A 16,145-nucleotide genomic window follows, 5' to 3' on the forward strand; every position below is an offset into this window, starting at 1 on the left:
CCTTTTCACTAAATTCTGTTATGCCTTGTGCAAGGTCAGAGGGGGCGAAGCATGGCAGATATACCCTCTTTAACCTATTTTAACTACTTAATATAGTCTTGTTACATAGTTCCAATTTGCCTTCTTTCCTTCATGTACCGTAGCAGGGGTATAATTTAAAGATGCCAAAAGAAACCATTAGTAGGCACTCAAAGTATATTTTTAACGCTATCCTTGTGGTTAATGGAATGTCCATATAAATACAGCAAGCTCCCGCTAGTGCCCACATGGATCTAGGAGAGCTTCCCTACTCTGGTGACACGCTTCCTAGCGACTCTCACTCAATATGTCAATCATTTACAAGGCCCTAATGTACCACCCTATGCCCAGAGGCCACCTGGATGTTTTTTTTTCCTGTCAAACTCTCTATGAATCAGATATCAATAACAGATCATATATGATTTTCCTACACAAAGTTTATTTTGGGTAGCTTATAACATGGTTAACGTAGATTCTAGCATAGAACACTGTGGCACATGGAGGTGTACGTAGGCCCTACACAGAGCCACATGGACTTAAATATAGTTCTGAACGGGATCACAACATGGAAACAGAATATGCTCATCGGCACGAGGCTTCAACAGCCATATTGGGCCCGGATAAACAAAACCCAATGAATGTTTTGTGAAAATGATATCAAGCTCACCATCAGTGTTCCTGTCAAATTGGCAGACTATACAGTAAGACTACTTATTAGGATACAGTAAGGCATATTTATACAGAACAAGATCCCGCAGATAAATAGCAGCTTTAATCTAGATTTCTGGGTTCTAAAAGTAATGCTATTTGTAATATGAAGACGAATGCAAGTGAGGAAAAGTCCGGAAAATTTATGTATCCTGGATATATGGATAAGCTTGTAATCTTATGTTCAGTAAATCACTGCACAAACAGTAATGGCTTGGAGAACCAGGATTTTGGCTTCATTGCATCTTTTTGATTCCCCACGGCAATAAGTTATAGAGGTTATTTTATGTTCTTACAAGGAAAAAAAAAACATTGGGTAAAATGTACTTATCGCATGTTATACGGCTGCATACTTTCTAACTTTTCATTAAAGATGCTGTGTATGCTTTGCGCTATTTAAGGTCGCCCTGCTATGAATCAGCCGGGATTAATCAACCGGGGGTCATGGAGTTTTACAAAATGACTCTTATGTCAGAGATAATCGACAAAAAACATTATTATGGAATTATTTAACTAAAGTGTCTACAACTGTATGAGAAACGCCCAGGATTTTCTGCAAGGAACAGCAGCAGCTAATCTTCCCAGCCAAGTTCATCCCAATTAAGATAAATTGTAGCATTCCACATCCAATACAGATTGCAAATAATTCAGCCAAAAGCAGAAAACAAAAAAAAATACTAAGCACACATTACATAAGGACATGGCTCCTTTATAGAAGGGTCAGCGGGTCCCCAGCGTAATAGCTGCAAACTCCATAAACTCCACAAATAAACACATTCTGTTCTAATTCGTCATGTATCAAAGGAGGACGGGAATTATTATGCCACAAATAAAAATAAAAAAACTTAGCGGACAGTAGAGAAAGCTTCGTCAAGTCACGTCAATTAGTGGAAGAAATTAGATTACGGCGGCATCTTGGCCAAATCGTTCTGGCTGAGATTTAAAGCAGAAGACACTATAGCGGCGAGGAGATAAACTTCTTTTGCTTTTAAGCACAAAAAAAAAAAATCCAGAGAATATGAAAATCAGAAATATTTTACACATTCTCATACTTCAGAGAGCGCTAACAGCATTTTACTAGTCCAAAGCACTTCATCTTCATGTCTCCATAATGCAGACTTGGTGCATAATAATGTAATTTATATTGCCTAAATGTTATTTTGGAAGCATTGCATCATTTCTCAAACTTCATGACCTTTACAATTTTCTAAACTTTTATTTCCCTCATTATTCTGAACAGATTTCATTACATATTTTGAATGTAAACAACTCTGAATAATGATGGCAGCCATTACGTACGTACAGCTCTGACATTTGTGTATGGAGCCGAGATGGAAACCCAGTGCATTAATTTACCTCTCATCTTCAGTAACTGCTTCCCCATAAAAAGTTTTATACTCAACTCACATAAATCATGTGGAAGAAAAATGAGAAAATCTGCTGGCTAACTCATCTTCTACCATTCTGTGAAAATGAAATTCACTGAAATACCTATCAAAACTGCAATCATCAAGAGATAATGTCTTCTTAGGTCTATCTGCACTTTCCGATTTAATTTCCTGCATGCCCTTGACATCCAGAGATACCATTAAGATTAAGCGCATATAGTAACGGAGCAGTTTTCAGATTTTGATATATGGGGCCCAGGCACTAAATGTAATATCATCATTTGAAAATTAATGCAATATTTCTTTTGTTAGTTTTTTGACTTGGGAAGCGGGATGAATACTTTGGTTTCTCTAAAGTAATTTCGCCATCAGAATGACATGCAATTATGAATAGATATGCACCTGGTCAGAGGTCAGTCAAATTACTACATCATTTAATGAGTAGAAAGATCAAAATGGAGCACACACTGTTGCTGCCGAGCAGCGGCTTGCTGCCTGCGACATCAAATATGATGGAATCATTAGAGTAATAAGCATGGAAATCTGTTTGCAGATTAACCTGTGGTTTCATGCTGCTTTTATCTAATGGGGCGCTGTGGAAATCTTGTCAGCTTTTCATCAGCGACGATCAAATTACTGAAATTACGTACAAACCACTGGTGCAATGGGGAACAACATTTCCAAGTGCAATTCTTTTTTGCTGGTGCCAAAGAAAATAATACACTTTCTTTCTGACATGTTTTTGTATTATAGCTGTTTGCTCGCATAACCGCTCGCTTTATGAGGAGCCTCATGTACATATCTGCTTGTTAAGAATGGAAGTCTGGAGTCAAAGTAAATTAAGGCAGAAAGAGCAATAAGCAGGAGCGGGATGACACAAAATAATTCAGAAAGGTCACAAAATAAATAAAAAAACGATATTCTAAATATCTGGCAACAGAGAAATGTTGCTTCAATCAGAATTTTTTCATTTTTTTTTTTCCTCCCTGCGTGTCTGCCCGGGATATGGTTTTCAACAGCATATGCGACATCAGAGAATGTTACTATAGACAAGGTGGGAAATAATGTAATGTGCGTTCAAAGCTGCAAACTACAGCCAAAATAGGTGATTTTATGGACTTGAAAGAAAAAAGGCCAGATAGTAAATTAAAGGGGTTTTCTGGGAACTGAGAAAAATTAAAAGCGATAAAATAATAACAAAAACCAATGCTCACCTGCCAAATCACCTACTCCTCCAGCGCCATACTCTGATGGTCACCACTGGTCTTAGTAACCGCTGTAGCCAGTCACTGGCCGTAATGGCAATACCCACATTTAGATCAACAAAAATCACATGCAAATATACAAAATGTCATCATTTCAGGACAAGTCAACTAACTGGCATGGACACAGGGGTTTTTTTTTTGTTTTTTTAAACCTCATTTCATGATTGATTTTTTTCAATTACCAAAAAAAAACAAAAAAAAAAAAACTAAACATTTAAAAAGGTAGTATGGTATTTATATATAGAACTAAAAAGAAAACAAATTATATAAAATATTAAAAAAAAATCGAATCCAATCTGATAAACTTGCTGTACAATGTAGTACATGTGCAGGAATAATTTCATGAACATCTTTAGAGGAAGGTTCATTTTACCATACTCGTCATGGCTGTCAGCATGATCATATGATAGTGATGGTTACAAGGTAACATCTCAGTTTTAATATTTTATCTTAATTTATGATGCAATGTCTTCCCGGAGTGACTTTGTCCATAAAGTAAACATTTGTACAATTCACATTCACATAAAACAGTCATGGCAGGTTGCTAAACCCAGACTCTGAGCTTGGGCCACGAGACCCACAGACACAGTATGTGGATAGACAGGAGATTATTCTAGAATACAATACCCACTTTTAGAGCATACCATATCCACTACTGCTGCTGGTTATATGGTTATAGTTACAAAAATAAAATCCTATTAACCTTTGTGCCCTAATCTGAAATTAATATTTTTTCAATCACAAATGGATATATTGTACTTTGTACTTATATAGAGAGATATTATAAAGATTGACAAATTAACAAAAAAAGAGAACAAGACTGAACTAACCAAGTAGAAACCTTACCCAAGCTGCAAGGCAAAAACCCAGTCTCCAAACCTAGACATGGCAAGAAAAAAAAACATCCTTCACCAGCATCTTCAAGCAATAAGGCAAATGATACACTTGAAAAAGGCCCCTTTGTGGACTGACATGTTGTGTATGGGCTGGGCTCTAATAAATTGCTATGCTATTCAAATATGATTGCGGAGGATAGATCAACAGATAGACACATACTGATATATTCAACCTCAAAGATGTTGTACAGACAAAATAAATATTTTTAAAACAGGCTGGAAGGCGGTGAAAAAAAAACAACATATTTATATGTCCCCAGTTTCCCTCCAGCATGGTTAGGTCCTTTTGCTGGGCTCTCTTCTCAACGTGAATCTGCTCGCCGGTTGTGATGTCCCGAGTACCTTCCACTGAAGCCATTGATTGGCCTCAGCCATCATGTGACTGCTGAGGCCAATCAGAGACCTCAGGAAGAGACCTCGGCACATCACAGATAATGAGGTCACGTGTCCTTCGATTGGCGTCAGCGGTCCTGTTCACCGGGGACTTCTGCTGGAAAACAACTATGGACCAGCAGGACCGGACCATGTGGGAAGGCACAGGAAAACTGGAGATAGGCGAGTATGATTTTTTTTTTTTTTTTCTTTTTTTGCCTCCCTTTCCTATTTAAAATATAATATATTTTAGCATGGACAATCCCTTTAACAATGCTTGAAATTGGTTTAAGACTTTAAGTTTTCATGAAACAAATTTAATGCAATATCATGACAAGCTAACAATACTCTTGAAAGGCTGAAATTCACAAGACTACCACTGGGTGGCCGCACATAGACACACATGGCATATCACTTTGTAATGCAATACTGCAAAATATTATTGTCTTGAAAAGAGAGTAACCTAGTAACATGCATATCTGGACATGTCCAAATAAAAGGAAAGGTAAGGAAGGAAACATTGGTAAATATGAAATAGACAGATAGGTAGATAGATTGATGGAAATGTAAAACCCACTAACCCCCTGTGCAGAATAAATCTTAGTGTGCATTACCAAAGTAAGTGAACTACTGCTAGCAGGATAGTACAGCATCTAATAACTTTTTGTTTCTGACTAATCATGAAAACACTTTTTTTCTCAATTTCTACTTAATGTAAATTAGAAGTAATGTTACTGACTGAGCACAGGTGATATGTCAGAAAAGACCAAGAAAGATGTAAATGAATGAATAAGAAACCGGACGGGACCACAGCTGGAATTTCGAGCCTTTTTCAACAATGTAAGAGAGCTAGTAAATTGATTTCATTGTATACTCATTGTATTTGACACAAACGTCTAAAACTGTAAAAGAAATAAATACAAGTCAAAAGTCTGTAAACACAGAAACAATGCTTCCTTGAACTCCCGTTACGTCTCCTCCAAGTTAAAGACACTGGCGTCTGGATCCAGATGGATAGTTTATTTAATGTTTAAAGTTTAATATGTTTGAGCAAGAGATATTGGCATAAATTCCATAAAACAAAACAAAAAAAAAGTTTCTTTTTATCCTTTTTTTTCCCCCCAAATCGCACATACGGGTTTAGCAATCATAACAGTTAAGCAGCGCTATAACAGAGAATGTTTAATATTGCACATTGTAACAGATTTCTTTTAAAATATCTCTGTTCTGTTGCCCAGGTTTTGTTTAGGCGAGTCAGGTTTTTTTTTTTCCCTTTTTTGATTTTTTTTTTCATATAAAATCCATATTTCACATACATGAGAGAATTCTATTATAAATGAATCTCACTGAACAGATGTCTTTCCTGTTGTCTATTTTTTTTTCATGAAGAGAAGCTTGTCTTATAGACTCAAAATATATATATGTATGTATAACAGACTTTGTATAAATCAATATTACAACATGCATACATGACGATTAACACTTTTCTGGCCATCATATGACAATTTTTAGCACTTTTTACCCCTGAAGGCTCTATCTGTAGTTGCATTTCTCTCTGAGCTGGTGGGTGAAGACTAGCTATTAGAGATGAGCGAGTAGTATTTGATCGAATACCTCCCCTGCATAGTTATTGTTGTAAAAAAGTGCCAGGGAAGGTGGAGGGGGGGCATCAAATTTTTACTGCGTTTACCACTTGGTATGCGACCGATTACACCAATAACTATGCAGGGGAGGTATTCGATCGAATACTACTCGCTCATCTCTACTAGCTACCATACACTGAATGCAGTGAGTAAAGGAGAATCTGCTTCATAATGGTTTCTCTCTATCACTAAGAATCATCCGTGTGTGTGTGTGTGTGTGTGTGTGTGTATGTTTGTATATATTAGGGAGAGAGAGAGAGAGGTACTGCAGGAGGAAGCTTCTATTTAGCTCCAGCATCATGTTAATCTGTGTTTATGCTGTTATTTGTCTGACTCCTTCTTTTCCCTGTCCATATACTTTTACAGACATGTGTAATATGAGTTACCCGACCTTCAGTCCATCTCATAAAGGCTACTGTAGAATTTTTGAAAATAAAGGTCAATTTGGCAGAATTAAGAGGATCAGGAAAACAGCCCAACAGCATAAAGAGCCAATTTCTCTGATAACATATATTACAAGGTGTCTTACAATTGTTTATACTATTGATTTCCAAGTAGTTAATTTCCATTCTAGGATGTATAATCGGTAATAGTAATTTATTGAAGGAAAAAGTGTGTTCTTCTGCAAAGCATGGCACTATAAAAGATAAAACTCAGATGTGGTGAATTTGCAGGCCAACCACTGCAGCTGGATAGCAGAGGTGGTCTGAAACCTAGACAACGAGCTGTAGACACAGAGGGGGGATTTCAGCAGTATATGGCAATATATATAAAGCAATGTATTGTGTATAAAACTTCAGTTAGCAAAATTACAAGTTTATATATGATCCTGAAGATGGAAATACCCCTATAGATCTAGACCAGTGATGGTGAACCTTTTAGAGACCAAGTGTCCAAACTGCAACCCAAAACCCACTAATTTATCACACAGTGCCAACACGGCAATTTAACCTTAATACTGTGCGGATCCAAAATTGTGGACAAAGGCTCCCACACAGTACACTCTGCTCCACAGTGGCCCCCACATACTACAATTTTCTCCACAGTGGCCCTTTACAGTATAATCTGTTCCAGAGATGGGTGCCCACAAAGAGGGCTCTGAGTGCCACCTTTGGCACCCGTGCCCTAGGTTCGCCATCAAGGATCTAGACTGTATGTAAATGGCATGGGCATTCAAACTTTAAAATAAGAGTGCAATAGCAGAAAAAAAATCTCTTTCAGCCAGTGCACTTTACAAGTAAAGATAGCAGAGTTTGTAAAGAACTCCTATTCATTGTGGGGTCATGTGGATATGAAACCGGTTATGTGTGTGGTCAGTATCCGTTGAAATATACTGACTCCAAACAAAAAAATATTAGAAGATATTAGTATTGCACAGTCAATTCATTAAACATACATTATAGCATATTTATTGCATTTAAAGCATATAAAAACATGTGTTCTATTATATATTATTACTAACATGTACTAATGATTATACAAAAATCATTTATGACGGAATCAGATTGTGTAAAAAATAAGAAGTTTGGCTCAGACTCCACAGCCCTGGCATGTGACTCCAATCACATTCAGTTGTATAGTAATAGGGAATAACTCTAGGCCTCTCTGTAACGTGCACAGACAAAGTTGTATCAAGATGACAATGATGCTTCATTTCCACCACAAATAACTGAATGCGTACTAGTGTCGATTCCACTTTACTCCCTAGACTGTGTCATAAAACTGTAGATTAGCAAATCTCATAAACCACACACATTAGGTCCTCATCCATGTGTTAGATCAAATACAGGAATCTTCGCATTAATGTGCATTTCAATGTAGACTAGCATTATTGACATGCACAAAAAGTGCTCGACTAGTATTGCAGGGATTCATCAGAAATGATTACATTTCCATAGCGCTCTTCATAGCCGCCATATATTAAATGACAACCAATTACACTCGGCACTAACAAATGTTAACCATTCTAGCAAATCTCTTACAAGACCATATAAAAGCTCATCTCTCATTTGCTTTGTAGGAAAGAGAAATGATTCAGCGTGGGTCTGGACTTCATCCCTTCATTTAGATTAGGTTTTATATGGGAAGAAATGTGGCGTTCCCTTTATAATCATCTACATTTATGTGCTCTCTTAAACAAACAGACAAAATAAATCAGCCTGGAAATTGCCGGCACTGAAACACATTATCCACGAGTATTGATTAACAAGAAACAACGGGAGAACCTACAGTTATCTCTTAATAAACCACAAGCTATTAATGATAGATTACTCTACATTACTTACAACGGCACAACAGCATTTCTTACCCACAAGGACAAAAAGGTCAAGAATATTCTGCTACATAATCGGTAGGGCAATGAGATCACAGGAGCATTGAAAAGTACAAGCAATAAATCTGAACAAATAAAGTTGTAGAAAAAGGGAGGGTTTAGATGAATAATTACAAGCGTAGGTGACGTGACATTATTTCCCAAATTAGCACAGTGGAAAAAATATTTTAGAAAACACCCACTTAAATTTCACAGGTGAAAGGGATCCTATCATTAAAACTCAATTTTTTGTGACTACCACGTAGGAATAGCCTTAAGAAAGGCTATTCTTCTCCTACCTTTAGATGTCTTCACTGTGCAGCCGTTCGGTAGAAGTTCCGTTTTCCATGTGTATGCAAATGAGTTATCTCCCAGCACTGTGGGCGGACCCCAGCGCTCCAACAGCACAGGGGGCGTCCCCAATGCTGCGCGAGAACTCTCCGGCGCTGCCTCCATCTGCTTCTGGAACGGCCTCTTCACGCAACTTCTTCTGGCGCTGGGGGTCAAACGTCTAGGCCTCGGGCAGAGCCGATTGCACATGCCCACAGGCCACAAGAAAATGGCCGCTTACTTACTGTGTAAGCGGCCATTTTTCTTGTGGCAACGTGCATGCACAGTTGGCTCTGCCTGAGGTCTTGATGTTTGACCCCCAGCGCCGGAAGAAGACGCGCAGAGAGGCCGTTCCAGAAGAAGATGGAGGTGGCGCTGGAGAGAGTTGTTTCACAGCATTGGGGATGCCCCCAGCGCTGTTTGAGAGCTGGAGCACGCCCCTAGTGCTGCGAGAGAACTCATTTGAATACAGAAGAAAACCGGGATTTGTACCGAACGGCGGTGCGGAGAAGACATCTAAAGGTAGGAGAATAGCTTTTCTTAAGGCTATTCCTACGTGTTAGTAAAAAAAAATTGAGTTTTAATGATAGGATCCCTTTAATGGGGTTTTCTGGGATTTTGAGAAACTTGTCCATATGGAGGAAATATTAAGTATAGAAATGACCTTTACTCACCTATCAAACGCTCCAGCGTCACCTTGCCAGTCTGTGACACACATCATTCATTTGACTGACGTAGTTCGATCACTGGCATCTAAAGGGTTAAACAGCAGGGAGTAGAAGCTTCACTAATCCCTCCTGTTAAAGGGGTTATCTAGGGAGTAATAAAGTTAAGCTTTATTACTAATGTACATCATGGTCCCCCCACACACACAGTTCCGTTTATAAGTTTGGGGAGGGCTGCAGGGGAGGCTGTAACTCTAGTCCCTTTGTATGCCATACAGGTGCGTCACCAACTCCTACAGACTTTAGCCACGGCTCTATTCCGTACAATGTGACTCAGAGTCAGCACTGCTGTAAGGGAGACAGGAACCAGCGAAAGTAATGAAGGGTCATCGGGGGACGAGGGTGTACTGGTAAGCTTCATTACTCCACCGATGACCCCTATAAGGTGTAGCTGTACATTACTACTTACTGCACAGGCGCACTTCCTGTCCTGATGCAGCCTGCCATTCAGCATGACCAGTTTCGTCATGTCTCTTCAGAGTTCTTTTGAGTTGTCACAGTGGTTCACTCAATGAAAGTCTGAAGTTCTCCAACTCTATACTTACAATGCCAGTTAGATCAGGTAAGTTGTGAATTGTCATTTCTTTGTACAATTCATCTTTGAACAGGAACCTGTCAATTCTGCTGACATTTGAGCATTCCTGAGGAAAAAAACAACTCCGCAACATTGCATTGGACAGTTCATCATAAGAGGGTTTGACGCTATAGAGTGTGAAGTTGTCAATTTTGTATATACAAAAGTGCATTTACTCAAATATTTCCAGGGTGAATAACAGAGGAATGACAAAAAAAAAGAAATGCTGCAGCATTTTCAGGTATTCGCTAAAACAGACCTGTCAGCTGAGCTAGTAGAAGTAATATAAAGCACCTAAATAAAACACGAAACACATGAAGAACACCAATCCAATCTAATCATATTTATTTATGCATGCAATATGTGTGTGTAGAACACATTTGTTCTTTTCAGATCCTGTCGTGCCAAAAATCTACAGCCAAACATTATTATTTTATTTCTTATTGCTGATAATTAAAACAATCATCAATCCAATGAATGTGTTCCCTCTCCATTTCATCTCCACATCAAAATAAAAAAGGTAATTTAAAAAAAATTAATATTCCCTTGAGATGATAAACTAAATGAAAGAGTAAGTCCCATCACATAATAATGGTAAGCGAACCCTTTGGGAAATAGTTGACTTTCTCAATTCAAGGTATTCAAAGCTCATTGAAAAGTGTTCATTTGGAATGCAGATATCAAAGATGATGCAAATGTTCAAGAGAAATGTAGAACTTACCAGATGTTCTAATCCAGCTTTGATGTTTACCGAGTCCCTGAAAGAGAAGAACAAAACTTCTAAATACTTGCTAAATCCTTGTCCAACACAATTTATTCACGTTTGCCCACAGCTCCCAGACGTTAAATATTGACCAGTATTGTATTGTGTTATCTGTGGTAGCACTGGGATATAAAATATTTATAATCTTAGATCTAAGACAAGCAATGAGGGCTAAAGAAAAGCTGTTTAATATTCCAAACCATGCTTAAAATATCTTCCTAATAAAGTTAAAGGGATGTTCATGATTAGAAAAGCATGGCTGGCTGCTTTCTTCCCAAAACAGCGACACACCTGTCTGTGGATTTAGCATAGTACTGCAACTCAGCTTCATTATCATCCATTAGACTGAACTACAATACCAAACAGAAACAGGGACAGGAGTGCCGCTATATACTGAAGAAAGCAGTCAGGGTTTTGTAATTCTGGACAAGCCTTTATTTTTGATATATACTAAACATACCCAAAGATGCCTATGTGGCTTATAAAGGAGTTGTCTCGTGGGTTAAAATATCAAGACATTATTAAAAGACATCTCCCGTCTAGACGTTACACAGAAATTGTTCTCCAGACTTACCATAGGGCATATCTCATTCCAACGAGGGCCTACAAAATAATTATATACCCTAGTGATAAATGTTTTTGGGGTCAACTGGAGGGAGCGGAATTGTACCACTGTCTGTAGTTGTGTGTGAGGGTGCAGACATTTTGGGCCAGGGTTCATTTATTCACAACTACTCATTTTACCACTGCAGCCCCAATTTACTCTGCTTGGGCGATACTTGAATATATTGGCAAAGTCACAACCTGTGCAACCCAGGCAGTAGAACACTGCTACATGTGGTTTCAGAGGTTAAAACTATTCTACAAGCCTGGATACACCCAGACCGGATGGTCCGCCCTTTAAACTATTTCTGGAAAAGTTGGCTTACGTAATGAAAATGGATTTGGTGAAGGCCTCCAGTAAGAAGGAGACCAATGTAGGAAATTTCTTTAAGTGTTGGGAGAGCCTTATTGATATACTGCCCCTTCAAAGTAGGAAGTCGATTTGAGAATGTTTTCAGTCCTTTGCTAGTCAGTGAGGTTCTTGCTATCTCACTAGGGTAGCCAGGGGTTTTCTCCCTCACATTGTGCCATTCACTCCCTTCCTCTTCTCCCTTCTGTTTGTTTTGTTTCCTATTTACTCTTCCTCTTCCCTTCGATATTGTGCACTGGTGGAGAGTGAGTGGGACATGCCATCCATTTATTTTTCTCACTACTGGTTGGTTGGACTGGTAGTGTTGTGGGAGGCATCACCCCCCGCTTCCAATCTACTTTCACGTGTCCCCCATGTTCTTGTTCCCTCTTTGCCCGCCCCCCCTTTCCTTTGCTAGATATGATGGTTGGATTGCATGCAAGAAGTCTTGCTATTGCTTGTACTGAAGTTTTGCTAGTCTCAGATGGGGTGTAGCTATGGCTTCTGTTAAAGGGATTCTATCATTGAGCATATATTTGCATAGCCTTTAGAAAGGCTATTCCAGACATACCTTCTGTTTGTAAATCCTCCTGGCTATTTTTGAATGAGCCCACTTTTATTGATATGCTAATTAGCCTTCAGCGTGCACCCGGAAGTGCCTGTGATTCTCCCTAAGCACTACTTGTATGATCTGTGTACACAGGGAGACTGCTGCTGACTCATCTGGCTCCCTGCATTCACCTCCCCCTGTGTACACACATCACACAGTACTCACAGACTTTTCCGGTGCTCGTTGGAGGCTAATTAGCATGTGAATAAAAGCGGGCTCATTCAAAAATGGCTAGGAGGATTTACAATCAAAAGATATGTCTGGAATAGTCTTTCTAAAAGCTATGCAAGTATATGCTTAGTTAAAAATTATTTTTCCCAATGATAGAATCCCTTTAATGTTTTTGTATTAACTTATTGGAAAATATTAATAAAAACACTTGAAGATATGAATGGTTAAAAACATCAAAGTACTACAGTGATAGGCTCAGTGGACACTTCCTGTGTGTTGATTTGGGACTAGGTAAGAATTGGAACAGGAGTGGTGGGGAATTACTGAATTATCAGTTCTTTTATTTCTCTTAATCCATTGTTCCCCACCCAGTAGTGTTACAAGGAATCTGACCTCTATATTGTTAAGTACAAACCCACATAATTCCTGTTCCCTTCCATATATAGTGATTTCACTTAACAGGTCAGTGAGGTCACATTGATTTGTGACCTGTATGTAGCTCAGTTCCATTCGAATGAATGGGGCTGAGCTGTCACACCAAGCACAGCTCCTACACAATGTATGGCACTGTGCCGGGAACTCAGTGAAGAGCCCACAGGGTTCCCCTGAGCACTGAGGTCTGTTCAAACAGCTGATCAACAAATACTGATTGTCGGCAGCACGTCCCCTGTTTATACAAGGGAACGCACTGCCGACAACAATACTTTTATGTCTGCATGCTGCAAAGATGCAGTTAACAACAAACAAGCCTTTTGGCATTGAATTGCTGGGGAAGTTCACAGAGACAATGATTGGGACCTCATGTTCATGCAAACAATCATCCGGTCGACTATTAACCTGTGTAAATGGGCCTTAACCATTTCACATTATAAACGTCATTCTGTGTAACCTACTGAAATATTTTCAGATCAATTTACAGTCTAAAAGGATTTATATGATTTTTTTTTTTTTTTTAAAGGGTCTGGATTAGCCCATGAAAAAGAGTGAAATTGTTTTGGGACTAAAGCAGATTCTTTCTGCAAATCTCATAGAATCCAATTAATAACAGGGATAAAGTTACTTTAATATATCAGCAGCGGCCTAATCCCAGATAATTAACATCTATTGATTAGCAATACAGGAGTTATAGAAGCAAAAATATGATAGAAAAAGGAAATATATTGAAGTGGTTAATGTTACTATTTATGGTCCGCAAAAATAGAAGTTAGCAGTCTGTAACCTGAATAGTCATAGCTCTAAGAGCTAGGATATATAATCAACATGTACACTGTCTAGCCCTGTCCGTCATAGGAGGGAGATGACACTTTGGTGAAATGAGAGCAATAGGACAGCCTTCATTGCTCCAAACATCTCAATAGCATATCAGGAAAAAATTGTGGATCATGAACCAAAGTATATCAATCAAAAACGCAACGCCAACTCTGTTGGTACAAAAATGTTGCACAAAAACCATCTTTTGATTGTAAAATACCAACAACTTGCTGTAAATATTTGCTCTGCAAGCTGTCAGCAGGGTTATAAGAGCTTGGATATAATGGAAATGGTTTATGTCTAACAGTTTCAAGCTATTTATTTTTCTATGTTCACAGCATATCACAAGGTGCCGCACATTTTCAAGGAGTTTTTCTGGTTTGCTTGAGTGGAATATATTTGCTGCTGCATCAACAATTACCTAATACATTCTATGGACGGCACCATAATGATTAAAATGAACTTTTCTTGTCAAACTCTCTAAAACCCATTGTTAATCAGTAGTAAAATAGTCAAGGATGAGGAAATAATCAACCCAAATGTAAAATAGGCTTTGTACATCCAGGAAATGTAGCCACAAAAAGCACACGGCCTCTGGACATATATAAAAAAATAAGCCTTTAAAAAAAAAAGTTATAATATTATAACAAAAACAATAAATGCTTGGAAATTACCTTAAAGGAGTTTTCTGGGCAGAAAACCTTTTTTTTTTTTTTTTTTGAAAAGTCTGTTGGTGCTAGTAATGGGTTAATAAGTACACCCATATACCTTTAGCAGTGTTTGGAGTGATTACTGGGTGTCTCAGGTTGCTGCCGCATCCTCTGCCTTTGTTTAAATGGTGTAACTTCCTGATGTGCATCTTCCTGTGTAGCTGCTACACTAGTTCCTTCTCACTCTATTACAAACTGTGCCTGTCTCACTATGCCTAGCGAGCCCGCCTATTACTAGCCCCTACCACACTCCCTGTCTCACTATGCCTAGCAATCCCATCCATTAACAGCCCTTCCAACCCTTCCCCATCTCTCTATAGCCTAGTGATCCTACCCTTTGATAGACCCTCCCACACTACCCCCATCTCCTACCCTCACTCCTGGTCTCCATAGCTAACTATTCCACCCACTGCTAGAAGACAAGAAGAGCTGTTCTCCAGACACAGGAAGGCTTCATAAGTATTGAAGTGGATAAGGGAGGGGGAAAAGTGATGGTGGCGTTGCATTTTGGAAGTGGTGAAACAGAACATCACCGGATTATCAGAAAGTGTCTCTGGGGTGGTCACATGAGCACTCCATGGATATCGCTAATTATAGTTGTTTTTTTTTATTGAAGTAAATTAGAAGTTAGGTGAGGGGAGGGAGTTTAGCTTAGGGGTTCATTCTCATTTTATCCTGGACAACCAAAATTCCTCAGAAATCAAAAGTGCGCCTTATAGTCCGGTGCACCTTATATATGGATGGAAGCAGCGGCACGCTTTGAAGTTAGAGATGAGCGAATACTATTCGAATAGCACGCTCCCATTGCAATGTATGGAAGTGGCACGCAGACTTTGCCGGCGGCCGCCGCTTAATGCCTCGCGTGCCGAGCGCTTCCGTTAATTTCAATGGAAGCATGCCATTGAAATGAATAGAAGCGGCTGGCACACGAGGGGTTAAGCGGCCGCTGGCAAAGTGCGTGTCGCCGCTTTCAATCACATATAAGGCACACCGGACAGTGCTGCGCCTTATAGTCCGGTGCGCCTTATATATGAACTTAGACAGGACTATAAGGCGCTCATGGGTAATGCGCCTTATAGTCCAGTGTGCCTTATAGTCCAGTGCGCCTTATAGTCCACAAAATACGGTATATTGTTACGTCATCTATTATTCCTACTGTATGTGGGGTTTGGTAAAGGAATAAGTCTGTTAATACAGGTTTGTGGGAATTTTTCTTACTTGTAGTATCTATACATAATTACATCATATACATCCCTTCTGTGTACTTTCAGGGAGTCCTAGCACATGGCTGCATCATCATTTGTGTAATCTCTAATTCTAGGTGACGTATGGGCCAAATGGGTGTCACCTGTAAAATGACTGTCCATGGCAGGTGGTATGTATTTTAGGGGAATATCCTTGATATTTCCTAGTTTAATATAATAGCGTCAGTGCTGTGTTTAATACTAAGCAACAATG

The 16,145-nt window shown here is 39.0% G+C and overlaps 1 protein-coding gene across 1 annotated transcript in view; it reads right to left on the bottom strand.

Moving 5' to 3' along the window:
* RSRC1 (arginine and serine rich coiled-coil 1) overlaps positions 1-16,145 on the bottom strand; it is a 226,392-nt gene that overhangs the window by 129,234 nt on the left and 81,013 nt on the right. Inside the window, exon 5 of the mRNA XM_075268757.1 lies at positions 10,952-10,988. Within this exon, the coding sequence (XP_075124858.1) occupies positions 10,952-10,988 (37 nt within the window). The remainder of the gene's footprint in view (positions 1-10,951; positions 10,989-16,145) is intronic.

This window comes from Leptodactylus fuscus, chromosome 3 (genome assembly GCF_031893055.1).
Source record: "Leptodactylus fuscus isolate aLepFus1 chromosome 3, aLepFus1.hap2, whole genome shotgun sequence".
NCBI classification, from domain to species: domain Eukaryota; kingdom Metazoa; phylum Chordata; class Amphibia; order Anura; family Leptodactylidae; genus Leptodactylus; species Leptodactylus fuscus.